Source organism: Cyphomyrmex costatus, unplaced genomic scaffold, assembly GCF_001594065.2.
Source record: "Cyphomyrmex costatus isolate MS0001 unplaced genomic scaffold, Ccosl1.0 scaffold2143, whole genome shotgun sequence".
NCBI lineage: Eukaryota > Metazoa > Arthropoda > Insecta > Hymenoptera > Formicidae > Cyphomyrmex > Cyphomyrmex costatus.
In genome coordinates this window covers 33,098-50,762 of record NW_017276196.1, presented here as the reverse complement: position 1 = coordinate 50,762, position 17,665 = coordinate 33,098, and the positions used below count along the sequence as shown (strand labels likewise).

At 34.2% G+C, this 17,665-nt stretch overlaps 2 protein-coding genes across 2 annotated transcripts; one reads left to right on the top strand and one right to left on the bottom strand.

Moving 5' to 3' along the window:
• The first annotated feature begins 5,152 nt into the window (after nucleotides 1–5,152).
• Nucleotides 5,153–8,989, top strand: LOC108773610 (putative nuclease HARBI1). Its single transcript, XM_018539474.1, has 6 exons — nucleotides 5,153–5,333; nucleotides 6,163–6,261; nucleotides 6,967–7,165; nucleotides 7,362–7,648; nucleotides 8,197–8,553; nucleotides 8,985–8,989. The coding sequence occupies exons 1-6, from the start codon at nucleotides 5,153–5,155 to the stop codon at nucleotides 8,987–8,989; spliced, it is 1,128 nt and encodes a 375-aa protein (XP_018394976.1).
• A 193-nt stretch (nucleotides 8,990–9,182) lies between these two features.
• On the bottom strand, nucleotides 9,183–11,116 carry LOC108773609 (myb/SANT-like DNA-binding domain-containing protein 3). The gene is made up of 4 exons (XM_018539473.1): nucleotides 11,078–11,116; nucleotides 10,075–10,456; nucleotides 9,775–10,004; nucleotides 9,183–9,638 (listed from the first exon to the last, which is right to left on the bottom strand). The coding sequence occupies exons 2-4, from the start codon at nucleotides 10,454–10,456 to the stop codon at nucleotides 9,183–9,185; spliced, it is 1,068 nt and encodes a 355-aa protein (XP_018394975.1). The 5' UTR covers nucleotides 11,078–11,116.
• Nucleotides 11,117–17,665: the final 6,549 nt, after the last annotated feature.

Genomic DNA, 17,665 nt, shown 5'->3' with positions numbered 1-17,665 from the left:
GGGGGGGGGGCATCCTGGCGTTACCGGGGTGTTCCTTGGGGGTCTCCCTATCTTGGGTTTAGCGAACCCACGGACCCCAGCTCTCGCAGGACGCATCCTAGCACTTGTGCGGGGTCGTCGTATTGGCGCCGGGTTATCCTGGCGTCGGGGGGCGATAACGCGCAAAGATGCGACTTGCAAGTGGATCCGGCACCCCAAGGGGGCCTCTTCTCACGCCGTGTGGCGTGGCCCCTGAGGGACCTGTTCTTCGTCGGCGGGAACTCAATGTGTCGGTAGGAGAAGGCGATTCCGACTTCAAACGCCCGGTGACCAGGTACCGATAGGTGGGGGGGGGGGGGAGTAGCAGGCGCCTGCCGCCTATCCCGCATCCCGTGGGGCCTGCTGCCCGTGCCTTCGTGGTCAGGGCGGTTTCCCTCGGGGTGGGGGATGGAAAGTGACGACGTGTTTCCCACAGGCGGGGGTATTTCTGGCAGGGTGCTCCTTGGCCTTAGATGCCCCCAGGCCGAGGGAAGGGGTCCCCAAGGGCGGAGCCCATTGCACTAAGGGCCACCGCTGCTAGAGGGTGGCATCCCTCATTGCATCGGCAGCAACGGCTCCCTAAGGGGAAGCCTAGAGATCCTATATGGAGAGATGGGCCGTTGTCCGGCATGATGTTGTGAAACCGGAAATCACATGATCTTGGAAATGCGCGCCAATATATCAACGCCAATTTCGAAACATCACGTAACACTACTTGTTTATTATAACTTTGTTAACTCAAAATTAAAGTTGAAGGACTCTTTATATGAAAATAATAATTAAAACGAGGTGAAGGACAATGAGAGTCAATTCGTAAGTAAACAAGAAAGCGATTATAACATTATAAATATAATATGAATTTTAAAGAAAAAGAATACAATAAAATACTTAGCCGCTTTTGACACAATTAAAAATTAGAATATCGGTCAATATATAATAATATAAAAAATCGCTCGATGTTAAATGTCGTAACAAGTATCGACTCTTGGTTTGAGTCCTCTTTAGACGTTCAACAAAAAATTCCTTATTCCAATATAATTAAGACAACACATTTCTCACTGACTCCTCGATTTCTCTCTTCGTTACACAACATTGTCAATACAAGATGGCAAAGTCGTATATTGAAACAATGTATCTGTAACTTGGCATGAGAACAAAATTAAAAGGGTAAACCTTTACAAAAGGGGACCACCCTCTGATTGTGACCGGCCGCTATTGTTAATTAATCAGAAAATTCTATTATTACCATGATAAACTTACAATCTCGTTATTTTTCAATCTTTTAAAACGGTCGCCACTTCGTTTTACCCTGCCAACGAAGAAGGTATTGCTAACCGGTCTTTCCCTCTGTTTTAGGTTATCCTCTGGATCTCCGGATATCCTCGTGGAAGCTGCAAGGATCCTCAGACGTCTCCAGGTAAGTATCGGGAAGGTAAGTATTACCAACAAGTCTTTTATGATAAAATATATAATGTTTATTATATCACACACACACTCGGATAATTTATAGAAAAAATATATTTATCGCGTATCCGCGGAGCTGATTATATTCTCTATTTATCGTCTATCACGAATAATTATACTTATTACGCGTTATTAATACACTCAGAGCCGCGTACCGCACGTCCTTCCTTTACGAAGGCTCGGAATCAAAAGCTCTGGAATAATCCTGTTTCGCCGTTAGCTCGAAAACCGACGCTATCCCTGATTCGCTGCTGCTATCTCAAGGAGCCAATCAGGGCCTTGGTGGATGATATCCTTTGTTAGGATAGCGCCGGTTCAAGGCGGCAATTTGATTTAGGCTGCATATCGCTGCCTTCACCCAACTGGCTCTCACTACTGGCCAATGGAGCGATGAAGTCAGAAAGACTTCTAAGAGAAGGGGAAAAACTCCTTCTCATGAGAGCTTCCACCTTGTGGTCTGCTCTGGGAGTGGCCCGCAAATTAACCAATAAGATAATCTTTTCGAAAAACAAGCGGGAATAGCTTAAGGCTGTTCCTTATGTCGCGATCCACCATGTGGTCTGTATCCTGATTAGTTCCGACGATCGACCAATCAGGAAAAAATCAGTTAATTCGGGCGTCAATCACTTCGGGTGAGTTTCTATGAACTCTTTGGCTCTGTTTGTCGCTGTTAAGGGTAGTCGTACTTGTTATATCATTTTTACAACTTACTTTTACTATTTACAATGAGTGCGCCCTAGAATTAAATACATGGAAAATAAAAATAGAATTAATACCTTTTCTACGAAAGATGATCTTCATGACATAATTCGCGTAATGAACGGTAAACTTTTCCGGAACTTACTTTTGTCCGAAATGAAAATCTGTGAACGCTATAGCGCTTCAAAATCGTTCATCTTTCGTGATAAATCAAAATCATGAAAAATGTTAAATATTCTCGAAGTGGTATGGCCGTCATCATGGACGTTTTTTACCCTGCCTCCAGTGATCTTGTTCGCGGTTCTCGCGTTTTTTTTGGAAAACTAATTTTTTCTCAGTAAGCGAAGCTATTATCCACTTCAAACTTACAAGATACACTGGCTATTGAGAAGTGCGTCTCGAGAGCCTATCGCCGTTCGTGACGAAATTAAACAAAAGGTACGGATAGCTCTATCTCGCGTATCCGAGCTCTGAGACTGACGCTCTTTATAATCTATGCTTATAACTTGTTCCCACATCAGGGAAAATTATCGCTTAATGAAAATAAACTCAAACTTGTCAATAATATTATTTAACAGCTCTAATTGGCTGAATACTTAATCAATCTTAATATAACTTTACTCACGTAATGTCCTGGTGTTGCTTTTTCATAAAAAAATTATCAAACTCTCGAAAATAAAATATTTAACTTAACCTATTTTTTACAGGTATTCAGAGCTAGTACGTGCTCCGCAGTAAGTCCCCTTTCGCATGGAAGACTTATATAACTATACAACCAGGAATAAAAGATATAAAATTGTTTTTACTAAATCTCTTTAATTTTTTATAAACTTAGTCAAACTTAACCCAAATAAATTACCCTTCACGGATTAACAAATAAACTTTTATCAAACTTAATCTTTTAACGTTACACTGCTTTATAAATTGTACTCAAAATTCTTTATTGGCTGTAAGAGCCTTTACTTATATACTTTGTCTTAACTCTAAGGGAAGATAAAATATTATAATTATTCCATATACGAAAAAAGAAAATAAAATAAATCAGGTAGGCTTTACAGCAGTGGAGGGCTCTTCGCCGGGCACGGCTGGTATCTCCTCGTCTACAGTGGCTGTTTGGACTTCCTCCGAACTATGGGTTTCTCCTTCGCGGAGCTCGGATTGGCCATCTTTTGATGTAACCGTCTGATCGCCCTTAACATGTGAATCAAGCCTTTATAGATACGTCTGAATCATTAAATGACGCATCGCAACCATTTCCGAAATTTCGGAGACGGTTGCACCGCAACCACAGTATGAAGGAGCGGGCGCCGTTCGTAGTGTACGCCGATTTGGAGTGCGTTTTGCGAAAGACGGTAGACGCTGCATCATCGTCGTCGGACGCGTACCAGCGGCATGAGGTATGCAGTATTGCGTTCTACGTACACTGCTCCTACGACGACGCGTTATCAACGTATCGATGTCGGCGCGATAACGTCTGCGTCAGCTGGTTCGCGCGCCACCTCGAAGATTTGGCGCACCGCGAGAAAACTATAATATCTGCTAACCGGCCTATGGACTTTACGCGCGACGACTGGCGGAGATTCAACTGTGCGACGCACTGCCACATCTGCGAGAAGCCGTTCGCATTGGGAGACGAGCGGGCACGCGACCATTGCCACCTCACCGGGCGATACCGCGGTCCAGCGCACAAGGGCTGCAACATGAATTACAAGGACTCTCTGTACATACCGGTTGTATTCCACAACCTATCGGGATACGACGCGCACTTCGTTATAAAAGAAATAGCGACAAAATTCCAGGGGGAAGTAGATCTACTTCCCCTGACTAAAGAGAAATACATTTCGTTTACGAAGCATGTTAAAGACACTAGCGACAAAAATACGCGAAATTGTGTAAAATTACGATTTATAGACTCTTATAAATTTTTGAGTGCGAGTCTCGACAAATTGGCGTCGTATCTCGAGAAAGATAAAATGAAAATTGCGCGTTCTGAATTTTCACATGTATCGGACGAAGATGTCAATCTGCTTACTCGTAAAGGAGTATTTCCTTACGAGTACGTAGATTGCGTAGAGAAACTGAACGATACACGCTTACCGCCACTCGAATCGTTTCACAGCTCGCTGACGGGTGATACAGTGTCCTAGAGTGATTACGTGCACGCCGAGAACGTGTGGAAACGGTTCTCCGTGCGAACGCTCGGCGAGTACAGCGATCAATATTTAAAAACCGACGTTTTGTTGTTGGCCGACGTTTTCGAGAATCTTCGCGACAGTTGCGTCGCGAGTTACGGTCTCGATCCCGCGCATTACTACACATTGCCCGGTTTCATGTGGGACGCTATGCTGAAACACACGCGCGTGAAATTCGAGTTGCACCGATATAGATATGGTGATGTTCATCGAGCGCGGTATACGCGGCGGCCTCAGCCAATGTTCCGGCAGATATGCGCGGGCTGACAACAAGTACATGCAGTCGTACGACCCGTCGGAACCGTCGTCGTATTTAATGTACTACGACGTTAACAATCTTTATGGTTAGGCGATGTGTCAACCGCTGCCCTACGCGGATTTCCAATGGGTCGAAGACGCCGCGAACTTTGACGCGAACGCGGTCGCTCCGGATTCGCCCACCGGGTACATTCTCGAGGTAGATCTCGAGTATTCGCGGCATCTCCACGACGCGCACGCTGACCTACCGTTCTGCCCGACGGCAAGCGCCCGGCAAGCGCGATGACAAGCTCCTCGCGACTCTGTACGATAAACAGCGTTACGTCATCCACTACCGCAACCTTCAACAATGTACACATCACGGTCTTCGCGTAACGAAGATCCATCGCGTGTTGCAATTCACGCAATCAGTCTGGCTCCGCGATTACATCGAACTGAACACGCAATTTAGAACGCGCGCGAAAAATGATTTCGAGAAAAATTTGTACAAATTGATGAACAACGCGGTTTTCGGTAAAACGATGGAGAACGTGCGCGAACGCGTCGACGTGAAATTGGTAACGACATGGGACGGACGGTACGGCGCGGAGGCGTTGATCGCGAAACCGAATTTCCACAGCCGCTGCTGCGTCTTTGCGGAAAACTTGATCGCGGTCGAATTGCGTAAGCTCGAGGTGAAGTTCGACAAACCGATTTACGTAGGTATGTGCATCCTCGACATATCCAAAGTATGCTTGTACGAGTTTCACCACGAGTACATGGCGCCGCTGTTTCGTGATAAATGCAAGATTATGTACACCGACACGGACAGTCTCATATACCATGTGTATAATAATTAGTCAAACTTTCATTGTTTCATTTACGTTTTCATAGTTTAAGACAATGCTTAAATTTAGTTGCACATTTCGAGCCGATTTCGTTGTCGACGCCTACTTGTCCCCCCTTGCCGCGTATCCCATAGCAACGAATCTCCCGATGCTCTTGTAAACAACGCGCGTACCGACTACCTCAAGAGCGTCTGTTCTTACGATGGGATTGATGAATCCCCCTCAGCTTAAATAACTAATTAAAACCTTCCTTTTTGAAGAATTTTAAATTAATAATTGAAAATATTTGTATATATTGTTAATATTAATAATAATATTATACATAGAGTGTTATTATTATTGATATATATTATATATACCTTTCAATCATTTAATCATAAATATATCTTATTTAAAGCTCTTAATTTGTGCGCAAGATCATAATAAAATTACAAAATAATTTATTTTTGCAACATGTAATATACAGAAAGAAAATCGACAATATAAGAAATATATGTACAATATGTAATTATTAAATAATTATAGTTATAGGACAATAGTTTCCACGTCACCATTGAGGTACTATTGTTGACGCGTTTTTTTTTAAGTGGTTTCCCCAGTAGGCCTATTCCACTGAAAAGAAAAATATGTAAAGAGAATTATTTATGAGAAAAAAACGAAAATTGAATGATGAACGAACAATGAATATTAATTTGATCTTCTAGGCCGTTTACACGATTCCACAAGAGATGATAAATCTACAGGAATATTGGAAGAACTGGTTCGCATTAATGAAGATAAAGATGTATCACTTAAAGAAGAATGTTTGTCTGTTTTTATATTTTTCATTTTTGAAAAGGAGCATTCACATAAATATGTAGATCCAAAAATAGAAAAAATTCGCAAAGCAAAATCTTTAAGATTAGGATAATTCAAAATATTCAAAAATTTAAAAAATTCTACTCCTCTTTCTGGGCGCGTCTTGAGAGACAAATCATTTTGCAAATCGCAAAGTTCTTCTTGAAACTGTAAATCCTGATCTTCTATTTTCACGGTTAGAGGATTTTCAAAAAGAATTAAGTCCTTTCGAAGGCTCTCGAAATCTGTAAAACGCGTGTCGAACTGACTTATTAATAAATCAATTAAATTTATGAACTTTTTGAAATTGCAATTTGTGCTATATTCTGTGAAAAGTACCTGGCAAGAAGGATAAAAATGAAGATCATTATTTTCTAAATGGTTTTTAAATAATAACAATTTACTGCGAAATGAGTCAATATGACTAACTAATTGATTAAGGCCCGATTGCACCAACGTTATTTTTGCTTAAAGCGAAGCTTAAAACTTTAAGTTTGTTGCACCAAGATGTATGTGACACTTGAATTGCTTTAAATTTCACTTATCTTAAGCGGTGATTTCAGTACCGCTTAAGAGAATTTAAGGAACAGATATTACTGCTACAAGCCATATTGGCTGTATTACTACTGTTCACGTATGAATTATTTGAGGTTATTAAAAAATGGATTTAGATTTCGATGTACTAGATGATGATGAATTAGATGCATTTGATTTAATTGTATACGGAATACCGCGAAATATACATGTACGTGCTGATTATTTTGAAAAATATGACGACTTAAACTTTTTTAGAAGATTTAGGTTACGAAAACAGTCCGTTATTAATATATTAGAACAAATTCAAGATCGCCTAGAGTATACACATAACAGGTAAAATTTCCTTATTAATCCAAAATTTTTTAAACGTTTTTGACATTACTTACAAAATGTTTGTAACATAAGGTTACAATATGCTACTATTATAATATATGTTAATTACAAATGTTACAATATATTATAATTATCTATGAACATATTTCTTTAAAATATTATTACTAAAAGAAGAAATAATTTTGCTCTTTTCTAGAAATAATCCGGTAACACCAATGCAACAATTGCTCATTGCTCTACGTTTATACTCGACTAATGGATTTTTGATAACAATGGGTGATTATGGTGGAATGGATAAATCTACAGTTTCAAGAATAATGGTGAGAGTGTCTGAGGCTATAGCTTCATTGGCAAACATTTACATAAAATTACCACAAACACAGGAAGACATTTTACGAACTCAGAGAAATTTTTTTAATATTGCTGCATTTCCAAAAGTAATTGGTGCCATTGATTGTACACATATAAGAATACAATCTCCAGGTATGTTATTGTGCTCTGTGTATTTCATCAATGTATTTTCTTGTTTAAAACGTGCACTATATATGTATATATAGTATATTATGATCTATATTTAAAGTATACTTTAAATATATAGACATATGTCCATATACTCAAAGGATCATTATATAGGCATACATAATATATATAGATATTCGCATTCTATGTATGTATGTACATATAATATAGGTGGTGATGATGCAGAAGTTTTTAGAAACAGAAAATCATATTTTTCCTTTAATGTACAAGTTGTGGTAAATGCAGATAATGAAATAATGGATATTGTAGCTCGATGGCCCGGCTCTGTTCATGATTCAACAATATTTCAGAATAGTAATTTAAAAATGCTTTTTGAAACAAATCACTTTCACAATTGCTTATTATTGGGTATGTGATTGTAATTATATTAGATACTCTATATGATTTTAATTATATAAAATAATATATGATTTATGTTATTATGTGAGCTTTTTTATTTTGGCATAATTAACTATTTATTTATACAGTTATAATGAATCTTTCTGTTTCAGGTGATAGTGCATACCCTGCAAGACCTTATTTATTTACACCATTACTAAATCCTCAAGGCCCTGCTCAACAATTATATAATGAATCACATATCAGAACAAGAACTAGAGTAGAACACACGTTTGGTCTTTGGAAACGTAGATTTCCAATATTAGCATATGGATCTCGTTTACAAATCAATACAGTAATGACAATAATCATAGCAACTGCTGTATTGCATAATATAGCACAACGTCAAGGGGAAGATATTCCTCCACCTGTTGATGAAGAATTTGATATTTTAGAAATTATTGCACATAATCGTGTACCAGTTCTTCCTTATCATCAAAATAATGCAGGCAATGCAGGTCTACTAGCACGTAACATATTAATTAATGAATATTTTAATAATTTGCAACAGAATATGTGATAAAATATTAATTTATTTAAAATATAATTTTTTTGTAATGAAGAACACAATAAAAAATCTTACATAAAAATCCTACAGACTAATTTTGTAACATTACATTGTACTTTTTGTAAACATTTTATTACATTTGTAATAATATATAGTAATATTTGTATTTAAGAACTTTCTTTTAATATCACTTTAATATCACTTCCTTACATCTTATTCTTAAGTTTAAATATATATTTTATAGTTTCCAACAATCCGGTATATTACTCTTTTATAATACATAAAAAAAATATTAAAAACTTAAAATGTATCTTTTATATTTAATATTACTCTTTAGTCTTTAATATCACACTTTTTTAAGTTTTTTTTGGATATATATATGTTGTACTTTAGATTAAACTACTTTTATGAACTATTTAGTTTGATTTTATATTCAAAATCGTTTTTTAGAGTAAGTAAAGTAAAAATAAAATTAAATTAAAGAAAATATAAAAAAAATTGTTAAGACAATCTCTCTCTCTCTCTCTTCTCTCTCTCTCTTGAACTTAAGATCGAACTATAAATACCAGCTTATACCTCAGTTTGAATCTTTTAATTAATATTAAAAGGCTGTTGAATAAAAGAACTTGCTTGCAATCTTTTCAACTGTGCCTTTTTAAGTTCTATGTCTAATTCTAAACTCTTTTTCCTTAATTCAAATTCAAATTCATTTTGTTTTTGTTTAACTGCCATTTCTTCCTTTTGAGCTATTAACTGCAACTTTGCAAGCTCCATTTTAATTTCTGCTAAATCACTATATTGTTTAGAAATGTGAGAGCTGTTAAGAGCCATTGTCGATGGTCTACGTCGTCGAGTTATAGTTTTAGATGTATTCGTTTCGTTTTCTTTGGATGATTCTCCTTGATCTTGAAATGTATTACTTTCATTTACTTTTAATGCTGTATGCTTAGATGTTTTTAATTTATCCGGTACATATGTACGCCAATTTAATGTTGGTTTTGTTTTCTTTACTTCCTTCTTGTTTTGCGATGCACTCATATTAGAATTCTACAAATAAAGAGAAGTTATATAAATTATGATTAAATCTATTGTAATTAAATTTATAATTTAAGTAACTGTAGAATATTATAGATTTAGGTACACTATAAGATATAGACTAATTGTTTCATTTACTAAAACTTACAACATCTATATTATATGTTGTGTGTGTATTATTCATTTCCTTCGAATAATCTTCCTCTAGTACTTCATACATACAACATTCTTCCGTATTTGAGTCTGATTCATTGTTGTGATCCATAGTACTGTTAGTCACACTGTCAAGCGTGTTATTTGCATTCGAAACAGAGGTAAATATGTTTGTTGAATCAGAATCAAGTATTATTGTATCAGAATCAAACATATTATTAAGCCCTATAAAGAAAGTACATTTATTAGATATAAAAATGATTATATTATAAAAGAATCAATGTGAAGCAATTACCTTTGACTGTTTTACTATTCATTAATGTTAAAATAGAATCATGCATTGGATCTAGTATTTTGTGTGTTGGTCTTCCACCACCAGTTTTAAATAATTCCATCTTCTCTTGTGCTGCCATTTTTCTTGTCTCTTTCTTCATGTTTTCATAGAACTTTTTTAATGAGTCTGTTGTGCGATAATTCCCATTTGGTGCTACAGCATTGAATTCATTTGTGACTGTTTCCCAAGTGTCATTTTTATCTTTCCATGTTACTTTATCTGTCTTTTTCGATTCTATTATATTTTTATACTTGCTAACAATACTTATTAAAGTAGCTTTTTCTTCTGATGTATAATTTGCACTACGTGCTCTTTTTTTGGTTTGTTCAACTTCTCCTGACATCTTTACAAGTAATAATAAAAAAAATAGTAAGCTTTGTATTTATAGATATATAATATTATATTATTATTTCTTCTAACAGTTAGTAAATAATATATATATTTTAAATTGTATATAATACAGAAATAACTGAAATATATATGATGTATATGTTTTGATATTTACTGCTAATACTACAAATCTGAAATACACATTATGTAAACTAAAGATTTTCAGTACTAACAGTTAATATTAAAACACAGGAATAATTAAAATTTTAATTAAAATTAATTTACATTTTTCTATTTTTCCCAGCAATTCGTTGATATGTGACAATAATGCCCTCAAACTCGCGGTTTGAGGTTATATAATGCCTGAATTGATCAGTTATAATTTATCAAATTTTCATACATTTCACTGTAAATAATATTTATTTTCTCTCAATTTCCTGCTTAATTCGATTAAAAATATACTTTTAATTCTATTCGTTTTTATGTGTAATATACGGAATGTTCAAAGACTGCATTATAAACGCAGCCAATATTAAACATGAAAAGTTACTATCAAAACTTCCAGTTAACTAACTTTAACTTTTATGTCAATCATGCAACGACAGCGAATTATGTCGTTTTAAGTAACACTTACTTTAAACTCTTGTTAACTAAGCGAAGAATCACAGTGACGTTGCACAGTGGGGCCAAATCCCGAAAAGGTGGACAAAATCGAAATGTACGTTGATTTGAATGAAAATTGCTGGACATGTATTTTTGAGGTTGCTGTTTACGAATCTAAAGTCAAAACTACTGAAAACAAAATGACTGATCCAATATGGCGGACACATATATGAAAAAGGTATCATAATTTGATAAAAATTGGTACATGGAATTTTTTGAAGTTGCTGATTACAAAAATCAATTCTGTGAAACAAAAATTTTATTTATTATGTAACAAACATGTTTAAATACTAAAAAAAGTTAATCCAATGTGATTGAAAATTTCGTTGAATGTGTAGCGAATACATTTTTTAATATTACAATTAATAATATTGTCGTATACAAAAACTTAAGACAATTAATTATGAAACGAAAACAATTAATTATGAAGTAATTAATGAATTAATTAATCAGTCATCTATTAATTAAGTTATCATCAATTAATTAATCAGTATCAGAATTGATATCCACGTCATTAGAATCAACTTCCGAATCGGTGTTAATAGTAAAATCATATTTAGTTTCAGCAACTGTAGGAGGACATAATAGCTCTACAGCTTCCTGAGATAAACTCTTCAGTTTTTTCTGCGGCAGTTTTCTAAGACTGGAAATGTATGAATCAGAAGTTATCAAGAGACGATGAAAGACATCTTCCATTGTTTTGATTCTCGAACACTTTCGGGAGAAATCTTCACGATATCTTTTAATATCTTTATTGCGAGCTTCTTGAGCATCTTCTGCTAATTGACCGATTGGTAATAATGCATGAGCTATTATTTGTGGACCGTGAATTAATAGCTTATGTACCGTTGTAGGCATGTAATACCATGGATACAGTTCGACAAATTTTCTTGCAGTTTTCAGCGCATATTCTTTAAATTTATCATAATTTATTTCATAGCCACTCGAAATAACTTGCAGAATTATATGGAAGCGTTTAATTAAACTTTCGTCCACCCCCGTTATCGAAGCAGATACAACCGAATTTGCGAAAAAGCGCCGAGCTGTATTCCCATCATTCGTACTTCCATATCCAGGTTTTGGATGATCGACAATTAGCCCGAGTTTTGAACGGAATGCCTTTTGAATATTCGTCTTTCTGTTATTTATCATCTTCTTATCTTCCGCACTACGTGCTTGCCATTTTTTAATGCCGAGCTTGTAGGACAAATGTAAACAACATTCAAATAACCGTATCCACGCGTGCAATATCGACAATCCAAATTTTAAATTAGCTTCATCGACTTCCATTTGTAAAATATTATCAATATCATTAAAATCTTTGCTTGTAGCTTTACATAAATAGCAACGTTGCGAAGAATTCGTAAATGATACTGCGTTACACACTTTACCATCGATCATTGTAAATGCCATGTTATGTGCAATCGAGATTTTCTTCCCATCTATTATAGTTTCGAAAGGAACAAGCAACTTTATTTGATCTTCGATGTATTGTACTTCGTTGATTGTTGACTTTCTGTCTTCGTGTAAAAATTGTAGTCGTAGCGGTCTGCAGAATCGAGAAGAAGATGGCCTAGAATTCTTCCAAATCACAATTTGTGCCTTTGATTTGTGATCGACAGATATGAGTTGTAATGGCACAATTGAAGTAAAGAATACATTCGCGTCTGATTTGCTGTCGTCAGTAAACTTCTGCTTATATTCATTTTGCCCAGAGCTTCCATCGCAACCCCACTTACAAATGAAATCCATATGTCTAACATTTTCTTGATCCAAACTTTTAATTACATCAATTTGAAGAAATAAAATACGTTGAATTGTATGGTCCAATAAAGCCTGTACCTGAACTTCTGCACTACTCTCTGTAATAGTAATAGCCGTACGAAGTGGATAACAATGATTTTTTGCTTCTACTATTCTCTTATAGGGGGGATATAGTTGACAATGATTTTCCTTGCTCACTAATCTCAGTCCTTGGTATTGGCTTTTTGACAATTTATATTCGACCAAAATAGAAAGTGCAACCTCTGTAGATAAAGTACTTTCGCATATTGAATGAAAAGCTTTTCGGTACTTAAAAGCTCTCAATGGACTTGTTGATGTTGCCTCCTTCACAACTTTTGATGCGTCTAATTGACCTACAGAGCGTAGGCTCATTTGAGTAGCGTATGCCAACTCGTTTGCACTCATTGTTGCACGAATTTCTTTGGTCTTTCTTCGTTTTGATCTTTCAGAAACAGACGCAAACTCCGTAGAAGGACGACCTCTTTTATTGGGTGGTGTATTTGGAGAAGCAGTAGTTATCGAAAAAGAAACGGGCGCATTAAGAAATTCCGCATACTTTTTAAAAAATAACTCCTTTCTTCTTGTGACATTTTGCCACATAGATCTGAATCGATGAAATAATGCCGAAAAGGATGGCTTCATGTTTTCATGTATATGTATCGAATATCCACTTTTCTCAGAAATTTTTCCTTCTAGATATTCCAATATAACGGTTAATTTCTCTTTTAAATGATCTTTAATAATTAAGAATACTTCTTTTCGAGAGTACTGTAATTGTTTATTATTAGATCCTGTAATTGTTTATTATTATTTATTATTTTATTTATATTTTATTATTTTATTATTATTATTTATTTATTATTATTTATTATTATTTATTGTTATTATTAAACAAGATATAAAGTATATAACCTCTGATAAACATAAAATCTTAAGAAAGAGAACAAGACAATCAAAATAATGTCAAATTGACGTCATATTGACCGAATTTAGTCATTTTTTGATTGTCTTGTTCTCCTTGGGAAGAAGAATAGCAGTTATTAGCAGCCGAATTTTATAAATTTAGTAAGATAACAGTATGAACTAAAGCTCTAAACTTGGATTTTAGCTTTATATTGCGTTATATGTAACATTTCGTCTACTTGGAGATAAAAGTTTTTTAAATTACAATGTTTTTGTATGGGCACCGAATCATGCTTCATTTCAACAAGATAGACATTACATTTATGTAGTATCATAGTAAAACCATGTTCTATTTACCTCCAGGAATCACATCCATTTTATAAAATTAAAATTGAACACTTCAATATAAAATTATTTGATTTATAAGTAACAGTAATTTTCTTTGCTTTATTGCTCAACTCACGCGATCTAAACAAAGGTTAATTTTAAACTCAAGCGGCAGAGCAGGTACGAACGGTAGCTCCATCTACTTTTACAATTGTATAAATCAAACATTCCTCTACCAAATCCCTAGGTCAAATATCCCTAATTCGAATTTTCATTTTTCGGAATTTTGTCCACCTTTTCGGGATTTGGCCCCACTGTGCGTTGGTGCAATCGGGCCTAATTGTCTGATTGGTTTTTTGCAGCTTTAAATTTAAGATACTTAAATGATTAGTTAAATCAGTAATAAAAGCAAGCTCACAAAGAAACTCTGTATCTTCAAAGAGAGATTTAAAGTCATCATCTTTTTCAATGGACATTTCTTGCAAGAAAAGGAAGATTTCTTTTCTTATCGCAAAAAACTTCTTTAAACATACTGCAGCACTAAGCCATCGGACTTCACAATATAAGGGTACATCTGTATAAATTGCATCATGTTCTTCGAGAAAGTTTCGAAATTTTCGATGAAAAAGAAATTTTTGACCGCCTTTTATTAAATTAATAATTTTGATAACACTTTTCATGGCGGTACATAATTTTACAGCTTTCCCGCATAATGCTTCTTGATGTATGATGCAGTGTATAACTGGTAATTTAAAATTTCGCTGTTTTATTTGACCAAAGAAACCAGTTTTTGGACCTAGCATCGCTTTCGCGCCATCAGTAACAATAACCGAACATTTGGTAAAGTCATTATTAAATTTTTAAAGAGTTTGTTCAATCTTTGAAAATATCAATACCTTTTGTTGTGCCATGCAATGGAATGAAGTCTAACAGCTCCTCGATATATGAAAAATCGTCTTGAACGATTCGAGCAAAAATACCCAATTGGCTTATATGTCGATTATCGGTGCTTTCATCCAAACATAACGAAAAATAACTACAACTTGCAAGTAAACATTTTAATTTTTCTTCTATTGAAGAAGCAATGCTATGAATTCTTGATGCTACTGTCATGTTAGTTAAAGGAATGCTAGCAGCTTCAGCAAGAGTCAATGAATTGCCGAAAGACTTTACTGCCTCGATGAGGCATTTCTTTATAAAATCACCTTCTGTAAACGGCCTAGAATGTTTGGCAATTAGAAGTGAAATAGCATAGGATGCAGTAACAGCTTTAATCGAAGATGTAACATCATTATTGTTAGAACTTGAAGAATTTAAACCTTCCTGATATATTAACTTTAATCCTTCGATTATATTACATTTTTCCTGACCTACATATTTGAAATATTCATTAAAATGCTTATTTTTATAATGTCTTTCAATGACAAATTTTTTCACCACACTAGGTTCATAACCACATAAAAGACAAATCGTCTTATTGTAAATACAGGCAAAGAAATTATTCTCCCATGTCTTATCAAAATGTTGTCCATACCTTTGCACGTTTGCCTATCGATTTTATGAACAGATTACACTTAAGAAAAAGACCATAACGAAGACAATCTTACAATTTTTTGCAAGAATAATACAACGTTCAATGAGAAGGTATTTGAAATATGGTAAATTTTTCTCAAATTTATAGTGTACCGTCTTTTTTGCGACTGAGTGTATTTTCCGATGCGGAAATTTTTTGAATGTCTTTTGTTTTCCAGTTGATTGCTAGTGCAATCTTCTCATTGAACGTTGTATTATTCTTCCTATAAGTTTTTTTTTTTAAAAAAAAAGGTAAAAAATGCGCTAAGAGTGGGTGCTGCGGGTCAAAAAACATTTCGGCCAGTTTCACCAACGCCAATTACTTAATCGACTGTAAAACTGACTAATCACATTTGCTGTTTAGTAGAACCATCTTTTTTAAAAACCTACGTGATATCCTTATTTATTTAAATTTAATGACATATATCATGTATAATCGGCGCCAAGTTAAATTCTACCTTATTACTTACTTAATTTTAATGACATTTATCATTTGTATAAAAGATCATATGATATGGATTTTTCCCATAAAATATATCGTTTAATTAACTAGTCTTTAAAAATTCTATCTCTAAAGATCTAAGAGGTACCATCCTTACACTCATTTAATTCTAATGACATGTATCATTTGTATGTATATATAAACTTACCTTTTTAAAAAAAAGGTAGAAAAAAGCGCTAAGAGTGGGTGCTGCTGATCAAAAAACTATTTGGGCCAGTTTCACCAACGTCAATTACTTAATCAACTGTGAAACTGACCAATCATATCTGCTATTTAGTAGAACCATCTTTAAAAACCTACGTGATATTACCCTGATTTACTTAATTCTAATGACATGTATCATTTGTATAAAAGATTTGATATCAATAGTCGGCGCCAAGTTACTCTACCTTATTACTTACTTAATTTTAATGACATTTATCATTTGTATACAAGATTTGATATCAACAGTCGGCGCCAAGTTAAATTCTACCAAATTAAAAAGTAAAATCTAAAATATGAAGTGTAAAGCCATTCGAGTCTGCACAAGGTGTTGGTGTGTGATATTATAAATCCTTTATTGTAAAAATATTACGTTTCGATCCTAATTCGGATCCTTATCAATATATACATCTAATTGAATATCAAAGTGCTACCTGGAACACTGTACAATATAAATCTAATTAATAAAAATCTTAATAATTAATGATCTAAGACAATGGTTTAAAGAATATTGTCATATAATAAAATTATAAACTTAATATTAAAATAAAATAATAAAAAATTAAAAAATGATAAAAATAATAAAAATGATAAAAATAATAATAAATAAATCGAACGATATATAGTACAAAAATTATAACAACTTACATGATATGTCAGATGCAAAAGACGAAGCAATAAAACAAATTATCATGTCAATTGAACAAATGGTTATGTGAGAATGTTTCTTAGTACAAGATTATAAAATAGTAGAGATTATAAAATCTCTTGTGGGGATTGTGATGCAACATATGTTGGTCAAACAAAAAGGACTCTTAAAACTAGAATCACGGAACATAGAAATCATATTAACTGGAACATTCAACAAAAATCGGTTATTACTGAACATAGATTGAATTTCTCGCATGAAATCGACTAGGATAATGTTGAAATACTTGACGAGGAGATAAATTTAAACAAAAGACTCATATCAGAAATGTTACACATACATAGACAAAAGAATAGCTTAAATTTACAGACTGATACGGATTTACTTGACAAAGCATGCGATTGTTTATTTACTAATTATTGATTTCCATATTTTCAATAACCTCTTATTAACTTTCAACTGTCGCAAATTTATATTATGTACTAAGAAACATTCTCACATAACCATTTGTTCAATTGACATGATAATTTGTTTTATTGCTTCGTCTTTTGCATCTGACATATCATGTAAGTTGTTATAATTTTTGTACTATATATCGTTCGATTTATTTATTATTATTT